The sequence below is a fragment of the Physeter macrocephalus genome, chromosome 7 (assembly GCF_002837175.3).
Source record: "Physeter macrocephalus isolate SW-GA chromosome 7, ASM283717v5, whole genome shotgun sequence".
NCBI lineage: Eukaryota > Metazoa > Chordata > Mammalia > Artiodactyla > Physeteridae > Physeter > Physeter macrocephalus.
The window spans coordinates 94,850,605-94,864,091 of record NC_041220.1 but is presented as its reverse complement, the minus strand read 5'-3'; the positions used below and the strand labels follow the sequence as shown (position 1 = coordinate 94,864,091).

The window sequence follows — 13,487 nt, the reverse complement described above, 5'->3', positions numbered from 1 at the left end:
TTTACAAAATGGAACTGTTACACAGTCTTTCTCTTTCAAATGTCAAGTTTTTGAGGTTTAACAAGAAGAGATTGAGCTGGCAACTGAAATCACATTTTTCTGTATTTCTCAACTGTTCAAGTGCATTTTCATATCTGCCGCAAATGTAAGTTTCAGGTGATTAGCAAAAGACCCAAGTATTGGAAATAAAAAGGAAAAGGAATGGTTATGCAGAATTTCTTTTGCACTTTAAGATTTAAAATATGAGCACAGTTAGCAGGAATGGTAGTTAAGTAAATAACTAAAGAAACATTTATTAATCTCCTACTCTATGTTGGGCAGTGAGATAGGCTGAATAATGGCCCCTCAAAGTGTCCATGTCTTACTTCTTAGAAACTGTGAATATATTATCTTACATGGTAAAAGGGACTTTACAGATGTGATTAAGTTAAGGATCTTTAGATGGGAAGATTATCCTGGATTATCTGGATGGTACCACTGTAATCACACAGATCCTTAAAAAAGGGAGGAAAGAGGATCAGAGCCAGAGAGAGAAGATATAAGGACTGAAGCAGAGGTCAGACGGGAGACAAGGTGTTTCAGTGCTGGCTTTGATGATGGAAGGAAGGGGCCATGAGCCTCTAGAAGCTGGAAAAGGCAAGGAAATGGATTCTCCTTGAGAGCCTTCCAGAGGAATACAGCTCTGCTGACATCTTGATTTTAGCTCAGTGAGAACCATTTTGGACATCTGATGCCCAGAACTGTAAGATAATAAGTCGGTGTTGGTTTAGGCCATTAAGTTTGTGGTAATTTATTACAGCAGCAGTAGGAAACTGACACAGTCAGTATGTCAAGAGAAGATAGGTCAGTGAAAGAAATTGGTGGTGTGGGTCTAGCGAGGAGTGAACCTAGAGAGTTATATGTTTGACGCATGGTGAGCACTTGGTCAAAATTAATTCTATGTTAAGACATTTACAGTTTGACTAGGAGAATTCCAGTGTAGTTATTTTATGGACTGAGACATCATTTTTGCAAGTTTCAGCCACATCCCCTTCTAAGCAAATCTCCCCATTTCTTTGTTCTACCTAATCCAGCTGACTGGATGAGGGAAAGACTTATTTTCCTGTGACATGTAATTTATTTAACTTCATTAAAAAAGATAATCCTGCTCAACTGCCTTCCTCTCTCAGGGATGTTTGGAATTGGGGAGCTGAGAGGCTAAGTTGGTGGGTGGTAGGCACTTGGGTTATGAGGTGGCATTGGCATATGAGATGGCCATTTTGAGACCATAGCAAATTGGATGCACAAAGGAAACTGGTTCTTTGAGCAGGAGAGGAATGGAGTAGGTGTGTTGAGAGAAGTTGGGATGGGAGGCATCAGTCTTTCCTGAGAGGCAAGATTTTCTCAGCTCCCAGCTTTAAGTTCCAGTGTGATTTTTTCCTGTCATTGGGTATCTGACATCACTCGTTTCAAATAATGCCCACTGCATCACATACTAACCAGCCTTCTACCTCTAATGTCACCTTTACATTTGAGTTAAGGTGAGTGGCTTCTTTTCTCTATTTCCAAAAGACCTTTAACTTAAATATGCTTCATATTTTCAAAGATCAAATAAGAAGTGGGTTTAATTAAAACAGAGACGATGATAGTAACTATGAAAGAAGGCTGTGGCGATTTTAGTACTGCAAATAACCCTGCCCTAAATATCCAGATGCAGAACAGGGTCCAAATGACCTCTTAGGGTTTCATGCTCCCTAGATTAGTAACAGATGATCATTTAAAAATACATGTTTATGCATAAAATTAGTTACCCTGAATTGTATGAGTCTGATAAAGCTAAAGAACTCTCTATTGTTCTCATTCAAAGCTTAAACACTCCTGAGGTGGCACTATTAATATTCCTCTTTTACGGAGGAGGAAACGTGGGTGTAGAGAGGCCACGTGATTTGTCCAGAATCCCTTGACTGAATTGTCTGACTCCAGAGCTCTGCTCTTAAAAGCCTCACTCCACTGCCTCATGGGAAGGTTTCATTACAACACTGAAGAAACTGTACAAACCAGAAGTAAAGTGCTCAGTTCTGGGATGATAAATATTACGTATGCAATGCTTTGTTGCTCTGCCATGTTGACGAGTAAAAAAAAGTTTTACTTAAAAACTTTTAACTTCAATTCAATCGCAGATCATCATGTTGTTTGAATTACATTGATTGCCATCATTAATGATAGTTCCGTATCTAATAATGCTTATAAATCATTGATTATTCCAGAAATTAAAAATAAAAAACCCTGATATTATGAATCAGCTCCAAAGTGGTGATTATTAAGGCTAGGGAAACAGTATCACCATGTTTCTGGATCTGAAACATTAGTGTGAGAAGGGGAATGTTGTAGTGGGAACAGCTCAGTCTTTGTAGTGAGACAGACTGGCTTTAAATGTTGGCTGTGCCATCTGACAACATTGTCGCTTTATGTCCGGTACTCACTCTCTGAATCTCAGTTTTTTCATATGTTTATTGAGACTAAAAATGCCCACCTCTTGTGCTTAGTGCGGGGATTAAACAAAATGTGTGATGTTATGTACATATAGTATGAATGCAAAACATGAAAGCTGATATTATTTTTATATTCAAAGCCAATGGAAGGCGTTGGCTATAAAAACCTTAACACAGTCCAATACCAAGATGATCCCATCATACAAATCTTTGGATATTCCATTTTACAAGTGAGGAAATGTGGGCTTACAGAGGCCCACAGATGGGATGGCAGAGTGCTCTTTTAGTGAGAGAGGAAAGAAAAGCTTTATAAACTTTGGTGAGTATACTAGTTTTCCTTGGCTGCTGCAACAAATTATTACAAGCTTACTTGCTTAAAACAATACAAACTTATCAACTTAGAGTTGGTAGGTCAGAAGTCTGACACAGGTCTCTGCTGGATGAAACCACAGTGCTTACAGGGCTGCAATTCTTTTTCAAAGATCTAAGGGAGAGTCTGCTTCTTGGCTCATTGAGTTTGTTGGTAGAATTCAGTTTCTTGTGGTTGTAGGACTGAAGTCTCCATTTCTTTGATGACTGTGAGCTGAGGATCATTTTCAGCTTCTAGAGGCTACCTGCTGCATTCTTGGCTGGTAGCTCCCTTCTTCCATCTTCAAAGCCAGCAATAGTAGGTTGAGTCCCTCTCATGCTGCCATCTCTTGTGCCTCTTCTTCTGTTGCTGCATCGCTTCGATCCACTCTTCTGCCATCCTGTTTCACTTCTAAGGACTCATGCACCTAGATTGGGCCCACTTGAACAATCTAGAGAAATCTTCCATCTCAAGATCCTTAACCTGAATTACATCTGCAAAGTCCCTTTGCAGTAACCTAAAAAGTAAAGTAACATATTCACATATTCTATGGATTACTGCATGGACATCTTGTGGGGCTGGGGTGGGAGTGGTAGCTTATTATGTCCACCCAGAGAGTAATGGCATACAAAAGGGGCTTCCAAATATGGAGTTGTTATGCATGATTCACGTTATGTTCATGCTTGCAAAATAAGTGAGCTGTTGTTAAAAATTACCCACTCTTACAGACAGATAGGCAGACAACACATGACCTTGCATTATTTGGCTTCTGCTTACCCTGCTTACCTCTCACTATTCTTATTGATCTTCTGCTGAGCTATACACTCTCCTTATGGTGAACTTGCAGTTCCCAGAAGAGAATGAATACACAAACAAACAATGGCCAGGCCATACATGACAATAAAACTCTGATCCACAAGAGAAGCTCAGGAAGCCAAACGACACCCACTGCAGCAGTTGGCCTAGAATAGTCAGAATGTGGTCAACAACTGCCAGCTTCTCTATTTTTTGCTCCTCTGTCCCCTACTTTGAACTTAGAACCAACCAGAAAAAGCCAAATATGCTTCCCAAACCAATTGCCTGGAATGCCCTTGTTCTAGTTAGCCTACCTCCAGCCTCCCTGTGCCAACAACCTTCAATCAAAAGTAGCTGAATCCTCCCCCCATTTTTTTTTAAATAATAAAGCTTTCCTGCTTCCCTGATAGCCTTTAATTATCTGCCAAATGCAAGTGATAATGGCTGACTCCTTGCTACAGCAAGCTTGGAATAAATAAGCTGCTCACATTTGGGTGGGCTTTGTTTATTTCCATTCCTCCTTTGGACTTTTGCACATTTGTTTCCCTTTCTTCTCTTCCTGGATCACTCCTCCTTGCCTTATGTGGGTCATTTATTTTCATCTTTTGAGAATCAGCTTAGATGTCACTCATGACAATCATGAAAATAATAATCATTATTAGGATGATAGCTAACTATGCCAAGAACTGTTCTAAGCGTATTCGGTTTATCAACTCATTAAATTCTCACAACAATTATTGAAATACATTTCTATTATTGTCCACATTTTACAGACAAAGAAAGATAATTCAGAGAGATAAAGTAACTTGCCCGAGGTCACCAAACTAGTGGGTGAAGGCCTTGGGATAGAACTTAGGTAGCCTGTCACCATAGTTCACTTTTTAAACCATTATGCTACATTGCTTTCTGAATGGATTTCCAAATGCCCTCAGTTTGGGATAAGGACTCCTTATCATATGTTTAAATAGCATTCTGTACTTTATTTTTAATAATAACATTGTGTGATAATTGCTCATGAATTTGTCTGTAGTCCCGACTAAAATTTAAGTTTTCTTTGGACAAGGACAGTGATTATCTTATGTTTGTAAGTCCAGCATATAGTAGTTTCTCTATAAATATGTATTTGAGGAATGAATAAATTAATGATTGAATGAATGAAACACATGCAAAAGTCTAAATTAATATATTTAAAATTGGTAGATAATAAGTTAAAAAAAGAGAGATAAAGGGACCCTGCTTCTATGCAAACTTTGAATGCAATACAATTCTACATATGAATTTACAGTTATATTCACAACCTCTCAAAACAGGACAGCTTTTCTCTTCTTTGCTTAGTTTCCCTCCATACTCTTAGACATACAATCACATAAAGAACTAATATCAGCCTTTCCTCAGAAAGTCTCTTCCAAGTTGACAGTCATTGTTAGGTTAGACCCAACATCTTCTTGGCATTGGTTTCTAAGGCAGAACATGTCCAACTTAATAACATTCTTCTGAACTCTGCCACATCCAAAAACTCTCTCTCACACACATGCAGTGCTGGGAGAATCAGCTGAGAGCCAAGGGTAGCTGTGTATTCCCATGGACTATGTCAGAAATTCAGAGCAAACTCCCCAGCTGAGCATTCCTTAATGTGCCATGCCCCTGGCTCACTGCCCTTGTAACGCACACTCTGGGACCGATGCTGAGCCCTTGTCCATGATCAGTGGGTCTCTCTTCCTAGACCTGTGAGACTGATGGGTCTGGAGAAGCACTAAGGCAGCCATTGGGTTCAATTTCTTTACTTATATTGAATACTTTTGAAATCTATTCATTCATTCAACAACTATTTATTGAGACTCTACTAAATTTCTGGGATTGTCCCGGGATTTGGGGGATCCAGAGATAAATTAGATAGATAAGGCCCTTATTATCAGGGGACTTGTATTCAAGTGGAGTTGATCTACATACAAACAAGCAAGTAAAATAATTTCTTTTTTTAAAATATGAACATATAAATTTATAATTTTTAATTGAAGTAGATTTACAATGTGTTAGGTACACAGCAAAGTGATTTAGTTATACATATATATCTAGTTTTTCAGATTAATTTCCCTTATAGGTTAGGATAAAATATTGAGTATAGTTCTCTGTGCTTCACAGTAGGTCTTTGTTGGTTATCTGTTTTATATATAGTAGTGTGTATATGTTAATCCCAAACTCCTAATTTATCCTTCCCCCCTACAAATAAAGTAATATCAATAAGCATGCCAATAACACAAAGTTAAGTGATACCGACTTGCCCAAGTGAATCCCTTTCAGAACATAACATCTTCCACAATCTTGTTGCCCCATCACGTTTCCCTCTCTGATCAGCCAGTCTTCCTTGGACTTCTTCATGTTTCCTCCCAGCCTTTAATTTATTATAGGTAGAAAGTAATGAACCTTATTTTGGTTTAAAGTTATTTAGGATATTATTATTTCTGATCCTCTCCCAATCCTTATTTATTGTCAATGTACTAAAAATAACTTTTCTTATACTTTCTTTTATTTTTCTCCTAAGAATTGACTATTACAACAAGATCATTGATGATTTGTTAACAAATGGGGTCATGCCCATAGTGACCCTCTATCACTTTGATTTGCCTCAGGCCTTGGAAGACCAAGGAGGTTGGTTGTCAGAGGCAATCGTTGAACCCTTCGACAAATATGCCCGGTTTTGCTTCAGTACAGTTGGGGATCGAGTCAAGCAGTGGATCACTATAAATGAGCCTAATATTTTTACCCTGCTGGCATATGAGTTTGGTGCATTTCCTCCTGGTGTGCCTTACGTTGGAACTAAAGTTTATCAGGCAGCTCATAATTTGATTAAAGCTCATGCCAGATCCTGGCACAGCTATGAATCCTTATTCTGAAAAGAGCAGAAAGGTATGGTGTCTCTCTCACTTTTTGCTGGCTGGGTGGAACCAGCAGATCCCAACTCAGTGTCTGACCAGGAAGCAGCTATAAGAGCCATGGCTTTCCAATTGGATTTCTTTGCTAAGCCCATATTTATTGATGGCGATTATCCTGAAGTTGTCAAGTTGCAGGTTGCCCTCACGAGTAAAAAGCAAGGTTATCCATTGTCCAGGCTTCCAGAATTTACAGAAGAAGAGAATAAAATGATCAAAGGCACTGCTGATTTTTTTGCTGTGCAGAATTATACGACTTGCTGAGTCAAATACCAGGAGAACAAGAAAGGAGAACTGGGTTTACTTCAGGATGCGGAAGTTGAAGTTTTTCCAGACCCATCTTGTATAAGTTTGGATTGGGTCTAGGTGGTACCATGGGGAATATGTAAACTACTGAGATACATTAAGGTAAATGCACCTTTTGTTTGCGTCCAAGTGTATTCAAACATGGGAAGATGGGAAGATGGGCATGTGTCTGTGTGTATAAGAACCCAAACAAAGAATGATTTAGGCAATAGCATATACATTTGTTGGCCTGGGAGGAGATGATTAGGATTTAAGTCGATGGGGGTTAACTAGCTGATAAAGGGCTTCAAAGCTATTATTAAACATAGGATTAAATTAAATCCTAAATTAAATTAAATTCAGTTGTGGCCACAGTAGCTTGGACATATTTTTCAGGCTGGGGTCACAACTGGAATTTCTAAAAGGGATAATAAGGGTTGAAATAGCTGGATCCTTTTTGGGTCTCTGTTACACTGGATGGCATCCAGGTAGCTGAAATTAAAAATTTTAGTTATCAGTTTTTAGGATCCCTGCTGTGTGGGGGGATAGAGGCTGTAGCTGCTGGGAGGGACCAGGGGGTTAAGGAGAAATGACAATCAGCAGATGCTGACGGAAGAAAGATACTTCTGTCTTCTCATTATAACAAAAGTCATTTGACTGTCTTCATGGATATTTGCACAGTTTTTCTTTTCCACTGTTAGTTATAAAAGGTCAGCACGCAGAAAATTAAGTTAATAGGGTCAGTGCAATTTGATGAAAACTAGTTTTGGGGTTGTAGTTTAGAGAAGGTAGAGGGGAATGCACCTGATATAATGAGCTTTTTTTTTTTTTTTAAACATCTGTTTGGAATAAAACTTCCGCTTTCTCGTTCCAGGATATGTATAATAACCCTGTAATTTACATCACAGAGAATGGTTTTTTCCAGGGTGACCCGACATCTTTTGATGATGCTCAGTGCTAGGAGTATTTCAGACAGACATTTCAGGAACTGTTCAAAGGTACCATTTGAAATGATGAAAGATCAATTGTGCAAGCTTAATATAATTTTCCCATGTGCCTATTTGCATTCAGCAGAGACCAATGATTTTGAAAGCTGAAATTCATGTAAATCAGTGTAAAGCCATGTAATTAAGAGAGAGGGGAGAGAAAGTATTTAGGAAAGAGGAAGGTGAGGATTTTGGTCTAGCTTCAACCTGCTGAAATTTAAGTAAGTAAAAAGCGACTGTCTTCAGCGTTTTGTGACTCCTGGGTGAAGGTGACATGGATAGGAGGAGTGGTGGCTGTTGGGAGAGAACCTCAGTTATTATAAAAAGATCAGCTGTGACCAACTAGAGCATGTTTATTTGCATATTTTAATATCCTAACTACCAAGAAATGAATTGACAGAATTCTTAAAGGGCCAAAATTAAGTATTTGTTCAATAAACTTTAAAGTGGTATGCATCGTCAATCAATGCATGTTTCATTTAAACTGTTACCAAGTAGCAGAAACAGGTTTTTTTTGTCATATAGAATCTGTGAATTTTGTTTCAAGACAATATTATTATTCTGGTGTCTCCATTTCCCTGATGGGATTCTTTTCATATTTGAAAACAAATGTGAAGGAATAATCTTTAACTGGTAACACACATTTCTACCCCAGTTAATTTCTCCCTTTTAGCTACCACTTGGAACACTGTTGCTTCGTAAATTTAATTTCTCCTCCCTATAAAGGAATAATATCATAGCAACAAAATTCAATGCGAAATTAGATTTTCAATTTCCTTTTTTTAACCATGATAGGCCCAGTTATTTCTCATCATTCTGTTTGAGAGGTCCTGGAATGATTCTTTCCAAAATAAATCAGTAACATACTGGAATCAGCCAGAAGGAATTCTGGAAAGTGACATAAAGTGGTTTCTTTCCCAAACCTAAAATATATTGACTCAGTCCCTCATCTGGGCCTGGAGTTTATTGACAGAGGGCAATTGGATTCCTACAAATTGATCCAAGCAAAATCATTCTTTTGTGTTACAGACAAAACGGATTCATCCTCTGTGTGGGAATTCCCCATCTGATAAGAAAAGGAAATCTCTAGGTTTCTGAGATTCTCCCCACTTCTCCCTATAAATGACCCTATTCATAGTTAATACACTGATGTTCCCAGCTTCACCCCAAGAGACAAGTAGGCTAGTTACCATCATCAGATTTATGGATGCCATAGGGACCACAAACGACTCATCCAAGATTGTTCTGTGCATGTTAGGGAAAAGAGAGAAAAAATAGAAATTGGCTTTCTTCATTCCCAGCTTGGTGCTCTGTTTAGTGCTAACATAAGGCCATTTCATTGCTCACTGAAATTGTCCCAAGTACTTTATACAGTCCCTTAGATCTCTAAGACCCTCAAACTAAGATAACTTAAAGATAGAAAAGTTACTGAAGGCAAGAATAGAAAATGTGAGAAGATTTGGTTTGTGAGCGACAGGAGAGAAGAATAGGCTTAGGAACAAAATCCTGTTTTTGAACTTGTTGAATTTCTATTGTACTTTTGAATTGATGTAAAAAGTATCACGTACTTAAACCATAAATTTTTCACAGCATCTACAATCTCTTCTGATTCTTAACATTAGATAATTTATATTCATTGTAATTAACACACAATATTGTATTTATTTTGATTTTTAAAAAATATGTAGCCTTTCAAAATGTGCAGAAATGTATACATTGACCAGAAACCCTATATTAAGTGTATATTCTGGACTGGGTATAGTGATAGCTATTTTTCATATGTTGTTGTAGTGGACAACAATTTTTTCATCTGCAGTGAAACTCTCTTTTCTAGTAACGAATCCGTTTTTTTCTATGAAACACCCACCTCCCCCCATCCTTAGACTTACCATACTGAGGGCCATGTAAGTAGAATAAAATACTGCTGTTTGTCAATAGATAATTGATTGGTCTAGATATAGGCACATGACATGAGCTGGACCAATCCCAGTTCTTCCCTAGGATTTAAAACTTGAACCAATCAGTTTGTTTGTCTCATAGCTTGGAATGACCTTGGCAGGCCATTGGTGGCTATGCCTTGCCATGTAAAGCTTAGGGGTAGTGAGAAGGTGAGCTGCAGGTGCCCCAAGGAAAATGGAGACAAGAAACAGGGAGAGATTCAGGAGGGCACTTACACCTCTAATTCCAGTTTTTCTTCAGAGCCAGTTGCATGCATGTTCTTGAGAAACATTACTTTTACTTACAACTAAGTGCTCTTTCTGCTTCGTCTGCTTCTGACTGGATTTCTATCACTTGGAACAAAGTCTTAATTGATGCCATCATCTCATTTTATTTTCAAAAGAGTGAGATGAGGTCATTGCTCCTAATTTATAGATGAGCAAACTGTGTTTCAAAGAAGCTAAGTCATTTGCTCAAGATCACAAAGTTACTAAGTAATATTTACTAGAACAAGGCAGAATGTGTATATTATTATTATTATTATTATTATTATTACTACTACTTTTGGTATTGGGCTTTCTGACTCAAGAGTGCTTACTTGTCCCACCACACTTCTCGAAACTTTTCCTCACCTTTGGTGCCCTGGGCTTGCATAGATTCTTTGTAAGTGCTTCCTGCTGCTTCTGCAACAGCCAACAGGTCCTACGACCTTGAACAAAATTCAGACACCCTGTATCCTGCCTGTTGTCAGAGGCACAGAGCTGAAGTTACTGATCGATTTCCTGAGACTCCTCCAAGGTAGCGCCGATGATCTTGGTTGGTGAGAACCTTACTAGTAAGAAGCACCTTGTGCATAATTAAAAATAATAACAGACCGAGGAAGACATTTGTGGGGAGCGCTGCAGGTGGGAGCCCTCCAGAACCCAGGGAGTCCATAGATGGACTATGGCTTTGTGATTCCCATGAAGAAAGCCCTCCCTCCAACATCACGCATCCAGACAGGCACATATGACACCATAGTTGGATCAATGGCATCTGCCTGGAGGTCTTACTAATCTCTTCAGGTAAAATCCCACAGCAATTAATTGAGCAGTAAAAAGAAAGCTAATGTTACTGTTTCCTTTTGGGAAAGAAAAAAAAAAAAGAGGAAATATGTCATTTCAAGAAAAAAGAATCAGCTAACACCTTTTTAATCATTGCATTATTTACATGCCTTTAAATAGATTGTGTTTTAATTAATGCAGATATAGATGAGAGAAAAGCGACACAGTGTAGACAAAAGCACTGTAAATAACATAGAACTAGGCTTGCATTCCAGTTCCAGTTATTCAAGGACGGGCAAAAGGTTCAAACTCCCAAACTCTCAGTTTGTTCAGCAATAAAAATGGGATAACACTTTCCCTGGCAGAGTTGTTGAAAAGATTTTGTTTAATAAGCTATTGTGTTAAACACCCCAAGCAATTGTCTGGCACATGGTAGGCCCTCAACAAATGGTATAATTATTATTATTACAAAATGTGCATTTTTAAGAACATATTTATCACCCCAAGTTATTTTCCTTATTATTTAAGAAATAGAATACCACGACATTAAAAAAAAATTCCATCCTCCCTCAAGTCTCTAAGTTGTGGCAGAACATTCCCCCATGTCTGCAATTTTCTCTATCATTCTTTTTGGGAAACCTCTGAATGAGTGTTGTAACATTGGCCCTCTGGCTATTTATGATTGAACCCTGTGGAGGACAAAGCAGCCAGGACCTCCCTCCATTCGTTATTCCTTTGGAGAGGTTGCCAGATTAGGTGAAAAATCAAATCATTGCAGCAGAAACAACTGTCAATCAACTGGGTACCTGGAATTGTTCTGCCACAGGAATTTTTGTAAAAGCTCAGGGAGCAGTGATCTTCAAAGAGTTAGGCTTTTCTCACATGATATGAATCTTTATTATATTCATAAAATTTACACCAGTCCTTGCTGCTCTGGAGCCAGCAGGCAAGTTTAAGTTCGTATGTAATCACACACAAAGGGGTACCTCAATAATCTGAGTGTTGTTGAGCAGGTGAGAAAGTGTGAGAAATCAGGGGAAGTTATTCTCAATGGGTGATACTTGACCCATGACCTAAACTCTCCTAACAGGGGATTCCAGTTGGGTTCAACCTGCTCCTCACACCTACTGAATATATGCCTGTTGTTGGCTTGGTTCCCAATCTTTCCTCAACTGGAATGTCATGGTATTTGCCTTCTTCCTGGCCCAGTCCTGTTTGGAGTAGATAAACTAGCTTGAAGTCAGGCAAGACATGGGTTTGGAATTTAGTTCTTCCACTTAAAAGTTCAATAATTTGGGGAAAAGTCTTAAGCAAACAACACTTCAGCCATCTAATTTTTAAAATGGGGATAATAAGAACATCTATCTTCTAAAACATGGTGAAAAATGAACAAGATAATGTATATAAAGCCTACATACAGAGTCTGGTACATTAAGAAAGATTCCATAATGACGGTTAATTTTGGGGGGCATCTCTGAGCCCTCTGAGAGTTGGAGCTGTGTCTTTATTATAATTATATCTTCAGCCCAGAGCACCGTTTCTGTCATGTAGTAGCTTTCTACACATGTTTGTTGAATTTGGTTGTGTCTGTCAGAGAAGAGTTAGTCAACGGATAATGAGAAATAAATGATGAAATGATTGGGAACTGTATTTTCTTTCCCTAAAGAAATATACCCCACACAGGAAAAAAAAAATGCAGCCTCTGGAAAGTTTCTGAGCCAGCCCAACTTTCCAGTGAGATCCATGCCTGAGTTAGCACAGTAGTAGATGATTGCAGAGAAGATTTGTTAATGACCAGCTTTAGGCTTTTAATGACAAAACCCCTCAGCAAGATGTCATCAAATTTATTGAAGACGTCACTGAAAGTGTTGAAGCTGATGCATTGTAACAAGAAGGTTATAAATCTTGCAGCTTGGGTAAACCACCAAGACAGGATGCTGAGCGCAGAATCACCCTGCTGTTGTCTGTCAGCATTCTCCCTCCCTCACTTCCCATGGAGAACCAGGAAAGGAGAAATACATCCATTTCCGAAAGTGGTGCAGACCTGGCAGCCACCTGCCTATGTCAGTTTCAGACCGCAGAGGCCCATTTAACTGGACAAAACGTGTTAAGCACCTGTGTTTTTCTAAATGTGTATTAAAAAAATCCTAAGAATTAGGGAAAGATCTCAGTTTGACACATTGACCTTTTGGAAAAATGAACCTACTAAAAATCCATTGCAAGCTCAGAATAGAGACTCAATCACCTGAATATAGAGTTTCACCCCATGTCTATTGTTTTATTGCTTCTCAAAGTAAACCTTTGTCAACCTAGCCCTATGGAGCCCTATGGAGCAGTTCGTCTCATAGCTCACGGAGAACTCACAGCTTTGGGAATATGTGGGGTGGAATGTCGGATGCACTTAATACTGTTGCTCCTGGCTGGACTGGATGGAGCTAGCGAAGAGGAGTCAAGATTGGAATAGAGAAGGAAGAATGAGATTCGAAGGCCGTGCACAAGAAATGTTTGTGTGTGCTAGTGTACGGACTTGTAGCATTTGAAAGGTCATGAAGAAAAAAATTTCCAATATATCTGTATCCCACCAACCTACATACTCAGACCACACATAAACTCAGACAGCCAAAGATTACAGAGTAAACCTTAAGCAGAGAGATGCCAGATGACCTTCCCCTATTGCTTCTCCCCTACTT

At 38.7% G+C, this 13,487-nt stretch overlaps 1 protein-coding gene across 1 annotated transcript in view; it reads left to right on the top strand.

Annotated features, from left to right (window-relative positions):
• Positions 1-13,487, top strand: part of LOC102973494 (cytosolic beta-glucosidase-like) — a 212,195-nt gene that overhangs the window by 56,335 nt on the left and 142,373 nt on the right. The window contains 2 exon segments of the mRNA XM_024119530.1: positions 6,158-6,953; positions 7,705-7,828. Coding sequence (XP_023975298.1) covers positions 6,158-6,953; positions 7,705-7,828 — 920 coding nt within the window.